Source organism: Sardina pilchardus, chromosome 18 (assembly GCF_963854185.1).
Source record: "Sardina pilchardus chromosome 18, fSarPil1.1, whole genome shotgun sequence".
NCBI lineage: Eukaryota > Metazoa > Chordata > Actinopteri > Clupeiformes > Clupeidae > Sardina > Sardina pilchardus.
In genome coordinates this window covers 28,538,317-28,545,816 of record NC_085011.1, presented here as the reverse complement: position 1 = coordinate 28,545,816, position 7,500 = coordinate 28,538,317, and the positions used below count along the sequence as shown (strand labels likewise).

At 49.4% G+C, this 7,500-nt stretch overlaps 1 protein-coding gene across 1 annotated transcript in view; it reads left to right on the top strand.

Annotated features, from left to right (window-relative positions):
- kif16bb (kinesin family member 16Bb) overlaps positions 1-7,500 on the top strand; it is a 73,130-nt gene that overhangs the window by 26,558 nt on the left and 39,072 nt on the right. The window contains exons 13-15 of the mRNA XM_062519202.1: positions 5,400-5,519; positions 5,804-5,855; positions 6,177-6,314. Of these exons, the coding sequence (XP_062375186.1) occupies positions 5,400-5,519; positions 5,804-5,855; positions 6,177-6,314 (310 nt within the window). The remainder of the gene's footprint in view (positions 1-5,399; positions 5,520-5,803; positions 5,856-6,176; positions 6,315-7,500) is intronic.

The window sequence follows — 7,500 nt, the reverse complement described above, 5'->3', positions numbered from 1 at the left end:
TCTGAGGCAGGCGGCCATATTGTCCCTGCCACCGGACCGGGTGGCGCAGCGTCGGAGAACAGGACACCGAACAGAGGGCCGCCTCATCTGCCAGCAGCCTCGGAGTCCTGACGGCGCCCGGGCTATACGTGCCCGCTGGCCCCGCGCCAGGCACGCGCTAGCCAGGCGTGGCACACATGTGGCGCGTCAGACGGCGGCGGTATCCGCTCAATTAGCCGCGTAAGAGCTAAATAAGGCTCAACAGCATCCCAGCTGCTGCTGCTACGGCGATGAGAGCGTGCCGGCGTCTGAGCGAGGAAAAACACTCCACGGAAGTTTCCCGGCGCCTGAACCGAACCCCGACACGTCGCCGCACTCAGAGGGTTAACGCTGTCGACGAGCTCGCTCCGCTCAAAGCGAAAGAATAAATTGGCGCTTTCGGAGAGGAGCGGCAATTCTTCGGAGGGGTGGGGGTGCTGCTGGTGGTGGTGGTGGTGGTGGTGGGGTTCTGGTGAACGTAAACAGAATCTTAATTCGGCATCTGAGGCGAATTTGGAATGCAAAGTTATGCGTCGGTGGCGCTTCAGATTGGTTACAGGGTGTGCAGGAAACTGAAGATAATTAATATGAGATGGGTTCAAGAGTGGCCGCGCTCTCCTCCAGACAGGCACAGCGAACAGGAGAGAGGGATGAGCGGGGCAGGGAAGGTGGGGGGGGGGGAGCAATGTGGGCATATTTCGGATGCATGCCGGTTGAGTAAATGTCTCTTCTGCAGCCTGGGAGACGGGGGGAGAGCACCAGTAGTATTTGTTAATTGGAAAGTGCGGTGATGTTTGAGCTGCAGGATGGTCACGATGGATGGCGGACGTGGCATCCTAACCAGAGCAGTTTGTCTTCGGGTGGGCCGCGCCATTTGTTCTCATTTCGGAGGAGAGACGTGTGCACGCGCCCAAGGGCCCCAACACACTGCTCCTGACTCCTCCGTTTACTTTCTCTCTCTCTTTCTCTCTCTTTCTCTCTCTCTCTCTCTCTCTCTCTCTCTCTTTTCTTAGTGGGAGTATTTGTGCAGCTTAGATCCCAAGATGAAAAGAGATTCCTCCTCTATTTCTTTCTTAATCCTGTTTTTCCCGCTTGCTCGTCTACCTTTTTCCTCGCTCTCTCAGATCTCGCTTTTCTCCAGTGCGTATTTCTCTGTGTCTTCATCGACATTAATAATCAATATCAGGATGTGTAATGTACTGTAGTGTTAGACAGAGCCGTAAATAGCAGCGCTGATTCACAGGTGACACTAGAAATGCGATCGGCAGTAGGCATTTGTTTTGTGCGGCTTGACAGGTGTTTTGTAAAAGTGTCTTTGATCCGTATTTGCAACGTGCACATCTGAGAGATACCCAGGTGGCGTGCTTTGATGTTGGGCTGAATGCATGCATCACAGCTGTTCTAATTGGGCTCTGTTGAACACTGACCAATTCAGAAGCACTCATTTGCTTACAGAAGAGTGCATATCCTGCCTGAATATCAAAGGCTCAGCCCTAAGTGTGACTGCTGCATGTGATGTCAGGGATGTGGGATGCTGTGCTTAGGAAGTTGCTGTGCCTGAGCCATCCTTTCACAGAGAGCTGTTTGAAGAACTCAGCGCATCTTAAAGAGCCTATCACATGGTCTTATTAGCTGTATAGTCAGCCTGACCTGATGCATTGTGGGTCACTGCTTGCTAGATGAGTGACAGTCCCTGCTCACATGTTGTACACCTGCTAGACATAGAATAGTTTTGACATTGTTTGTGTGTGTGTGTGTGTGTGTGTGTGTGTGTGTGTGTGTGTGTGTGAGTGATTGCTGTGTTTCACTCTCTTTTATATCTTATGAAATCTCTATTTTAGCAAGTGATGACATGGAAAAAGGACATTTTTCACAAATAAGGGTCACTAGTGGGCCTATTAGAGGCAATGGTCACCATGGTGAATGTCGAACATGTCACTCAGCAACTGCAAGTGTAATTTTGCTAAGTGAGTCCAATTGCTAGTGATCTCCGAACCCATCCATTTCCGTTGCCTCGTGGCCAACACGCGCAGTTCACAGCGAAATGCCAAAACTCGTCGTTGCAACTCAAAAAGCTTTGGGGGAAGGCACCAAGAAAGCCATTATGTTTGGGAGAGGGGAGAGGGGGAAAAAATTAATCGCCGTAAATTATGGCTTCTGTAATAGCACTTTAAATAGGGGCCAGCATCTTGCTGTGACAGAAGTTCAGAACCAAGTTAATTATGTTTGCCACCTGCTCCCGTCACTGGAGAAGAGCCGATCCCATGCCCGGCGCTCCATGATTTGGAGCGTCGCTGAAAGCAGTGACAACTCCGAGTCTTTCCGTTGGATGTACTTACCCCCTTTCCTCGCCTGCTCGCATCTCATCCCGAAGTCTTTCGCCCGTTTTTTTCACCTGAGTCAAAGTGAGATGGACGAAGCACATTAGTCTGCCAGCCGCCGCTCTCTTCCCTCATCTCTAATGAACTCTGGGAGGGATTCGTTTAATTACAGAGCGGGAGGGCGCCCAGTCGATGGCTTTCCCTCCTCGTTAGGACCACTGCGTGTTCACCAACGCCCCTCACTACTAGACAGAGAGAGAGGGAGGGAGAGAGAGGGAGAGAGGGAGAGAGAGAATGAGAATTAAATGCAGAGTGCCACTTTTAGTGCCTCTGTTTTGTATTCGTCTGCCTCGGCATTTGAATTTCAGGGGCATAAACGAAACAGAAACAGGCTGTTCAGTTCCCAGCGCTGTACGAGTGCTTAAAGGACATTTTTCTTCAGGGAGACTGCGTGGACTTGAATGGAAATGCGCTCAAGAGCACGGGCCCACCTGAATGTCTGATGTGTCTCAATGTGCAATTTGGGCCGTCATACAGACTTTTACAAGAACTCCTCGCGCCCCCAATCCACACCGCAGAGGGTCTATCTCATCAGCCAAGCCCCTATACACTTTGACTCCAAGAACCCTTATATATACACACACACACACACACACACACAGAGCTCTCCCAGCTGTGAAAACCTGTTTTGAATGACTGACTCCTCTTGATGGCATTGAGAGCGTAGAGACCTATAGGCTCTTCCTGTAGGTTAACGCTGTCTGTTGCTTTTAACGGCCTGTTGCACTTGCTGTCATTATAATCATTTCTCACCATCTCAGTGCAAGCTCAGCTCAGGCTGATGCCTTGTAAACGCCTATGTTTTCACACCTCCCTTGTGTACACCCCCACACCTACACACACACACACACACACACACACACACACACACACACATCCACACATTCACAATGGCACATGTGTGCTTGTGAAGAGGTGTTGGCAGGCATATATGTACGTCACGATGTGAGAATTGGGAGGCTGTTTAGGCAGCAGAACATGTTTGACTTTGAAGCACAAGAGGAGCATGTAACAGCCAGAAGCACTAGAAGTCAAGGTGACGACTCGAGAGCGACGTTTCAGTCGAGGAGGAGACCTGATGGCGAGTAAGTGTTCCGACCGGTCAGGACCGGTTCGCCGGAGATGGGATTCTCAGCCCCAGGACGAGAGGTCCAAGAGTCTAAAGCCGCCACTGGAACTGAGAGAGACTAGTCACCTGAAGCACCACACCTTTTTGATGAGTGCAGAAAAAGTCCTTTTCCTGTGAAAAATCAATTGTCCCCATCCATGCCTACCTTCCCAATGAGGGCTGTTCAAATGGCATTAAATACATATTTAACAGGTAAGCCCCGGCAAGCCAAATGGATTTTCCATGTGAACATTGATTCGGCTTTGACTTTTTAATGTGCTGGTGGCGGGGGTGGGGACGTGCGGCCATGATTTCCTGTAATCTGAATGTCAGTGCTTTAGTGCGGCATTAATCACCAGGCCTGTCGAAGCCATGCGGAGCCCGAGGGCTCGGGGGTTAGTCACACGGTGACACTCCACGCCTGCTCATTGGCTAAAATATTATTGTCCTAAGAGGAAATGGGCATTCTGTATTCATATCTGAAATATGAAACGAACGGTTTTATTTTTATGTTTCTAATCTCTCCTCTGTTACGCTCTGCGGGTACAGTAGCTGTCTGCAAGTACAGTAGCAAGTTAGCACTTTCGGAGGAGGAAGATTAGGGCTGTCAGATATTACCGGCGCCTGTGTGCAAATGATTTTTAATAGGCGCATATCCGAAGTGTCTTACTCTGGGAATCTTTCGCAATTTTTTTCGGAAACATATTGAGCTGCCTCTCACCATTTCTCTCACCAGACTTCTCTCATCTTCCCTGCGTTCACACACACACACACACACACACACACACACACACACACACACACACACACACACACACACACACACACACACACACACACACACTTCGCCCACTGACTGAGCACTCGTACCTGCAATAACCAGACTTCTCTCACCTTTCCTGCGTTCACTCACTTACACACACACACACACACACACACACACTTCGCCCACTGAGCACTCGTACCTGCAATAACCAGATGTGGTCACACCCCAAGAGCCGTAAGAACTCCCTGGTTCCAGTTTCTCAAAATGATATTTACACACTTTCTCTCCCTCTCTCTTTCCCTCTATGTTTCTCTATCTCTTTTTTTTTTCTCTCTCTCTCTCGCCGTTTCTCTCGGAAACTTTCCGTGATGAATGTTTGGCCCTGGCGGCTTAAGAGTCAGCGATGCATACACTCTAATGTTTTTTATGTCTATGGTCAGTGCCACCAGCCACGCAGTGAATTTACACGCCAACTTCCCATCCCACCTCCGCTCTCTAACAGGAACATGATTTATGAGCTCTCCATCAGCCATCGGCCATCTCTCTCTCTCTCTCTCTCTCTCTCTCTCTCTCTATCGCTCTCTCCATCCTTTCTCTTTTCCTCCTCTCTCTCTCTCCTTTCTCTCCATCCTTTCTCTTTTCCTCCTCTCTCTCTCTCTCTCTCTCTCCTGCCGTTGCGGTGAGACGCATGGCTGTGGTGTTGCCATCTCTCGGCCTGCTCTCTCCTGCCGACCTTCAGGCCAGGAAGAGGATCCATAAACAATGCAGAGCTTTTTTGGCCTCCCCACCTGCCTGCCTGCTTCCCCGCCGCCTGTTATGTTTCACGCCTGTGTCTGACAGCGGGATTTTTCTGCTTCTCCCTGTGTGTGTGTGTGTGTGTGTGTGTGTGTGTGTGTGTGTGTGTGTGTGTGTTTGTATGTGCATACCTCTGTTTTTGTACTACTGCCTGTGTTTGTGTCTACTTCTGTGTGTGTACTTCTATGTGTTTGTGTGAATACCTCTGTGTGTGTGTGTGTGTGTGTGTGTGTGTGTGTGTGTGTGTGTGTGCTTCTGTGTTTGTGTATGTACTTCTCTCTGTGTGTGTGTGTACTTGTGTGTGTGTGTGTGTGCGTGTGTGCGCGCACAGGAGGAGACCGTGGCCCTGAGGAAGGAGGGCAGTGGCGTGGTGCTGGATTCTGGGCTGCCGCACCTCATCGGCATCGACGACGACCTCCTGAGCACAGGGGTCATCCTGTACCGTTTACAAGTAAGTGTTTGTGTGTGTGTGTGTGTGTGTTTGCGTGTGTGCGTCGCGCTCGTCCCCCTGCTGTCCACCCGCCCGCCCCCTCGAGCTCCAGCGGGCCAGCAGGAGACAAACCACACGGGAGCGAAATAAATAAATAAATAAATAAAGAAGGACAAACTGCCTCTTTTACGGTCTGTTGCATCGCACCGTTTTACAAGCAGCAGCAGTAAAAGCGCAATGATGTGGTGTATCGCTACGGCGCTTAGCACTGCTTACTTAAGCACTCCGTGTGGCTGCGTTCGCAGGAGGGCAGGACGTCTGTGGGCCGCGCGGATGCCGCAACAAAACAGGACATCGGTAAGGGTGGCTGGAAGTCTCTGGCATTTCTCATTGCTTGCTTCGCTTCTTTAAGTGAATGTTTTGTCCAGGCTGGTGTCCAGGTCCAGAACTGACCTCAGGGCTTTTTCAGAGAGGAATCTTTTTTTTCTTGAAGTACTTGTGTCGTGTCTGCAACTTTGCCCTGTAGCAGTAAAGGACACCAGCACTATTAGGTAGGACTGAAAATGTGCCTGCTTATGCACTCGTCTGCCTGTTTCACCTATTGCCTGTCTGTCTGTTTATCTGTGTGTCTGCCTGTCTGTCTGCCTGCCCACCTGTCTATCTACTGGTCTCTGCCAGTGTTGGACAGTGCCGGTATCATGACGGAACACTGCGTGTTTGAAAACCGAGATGGAGCGGTCATCCTCACCCCTCTTCCTGGGGCCTCCTGCTCGGTCAGCGGAGCAGAGGTGACCAGACCCTGCCCGCTCACACAAGGTAACATGACATGCTTACATTCACTCATTTAGCAGACACTCTCATCCAGAGAGAGTTACAGTATGAGGAACAGCATTCAAACTACTATTCAGGTACCAATAAATACTGCAATGCACAGAAACCTTCGGCACCAATAAATAATACAATGCAGAGAAACCTTAGGTACCAATAATAAATACTACAATGCACAGAAACCTTAGGTACCAATACATACTACAATGCACAGAAAACTTAGGTACCAATACATACTACATCAAATACTACTAATACATATGCAGAGTAATGTAGGTCCTGAAAAATACTACTATGCAGTGGAGACTGTAGGTACAAATGCATATTATTTTGCAGTGGAGACTGTAAGTACCAATACATACTACTATGTTGATGATGCTGCAGGTACCAGTACATACTACAGTACATACTACTATGCTGATGATGCTGCAGGTACCAGTACATACTACAGTACATACTGCTATGCTGATGATGCTGCAGGTAACTATAAATACTACTAGAGTATGTAGTGGAGACCTTAGAGAGCAGAGGTAAGAGATCATCCATTCAGCTATCAGCTTCATCTCTGTCAGTGATGTGATGGCTTAGAGGACACTCCACCGTCAGTTGGGTATAGTGGGCAGGCCCAGACTTGTCCATGTTGTATCCAGTTTATTCCACACCATTCCACTACAGGTTTGGTGCATGCTTTTGATGCAGAGAAACAATGAAAAATCCACATTTCAAGACGATTTCAAGAATATTTGGTCCATCTATTTGTGTCTCACAGTTAAGAGGTCTGTCTGTGGCAGAGCTCTCAAAGCAAACAGCGCTCTAAGAAGTTTTGTGTGGAGGAGAATGGCAAGTGGTCCCAGTGCCTTCATCACTCACACGTCCCAGTGTGGTTGTTAATTAGACCAGGGGGAGAGACTGGTGAATGTGAGACCTCTTCCTCTCCTCCTCTCTCCTTCTTTACCTCCCTCTCTTTCTCCCCTCTCCTCCTCTCTCCCTTTTTTACCTCCCCCTCTTTCTCCCCTCTCCTGCTCTTTCCTTTGCCTCTCCTCTCTCTTGCTCTCCTTCTCCTCCTCTCTCTTTTCTCTCTTTCCCTGTTCTTTATCCCCCTAACTCCTCTCTTTTCTCCTCCTCCATGTCTCTCGTTCCTCTCCACATTCCCCGGCTCCTCTTTAGTGTGCCC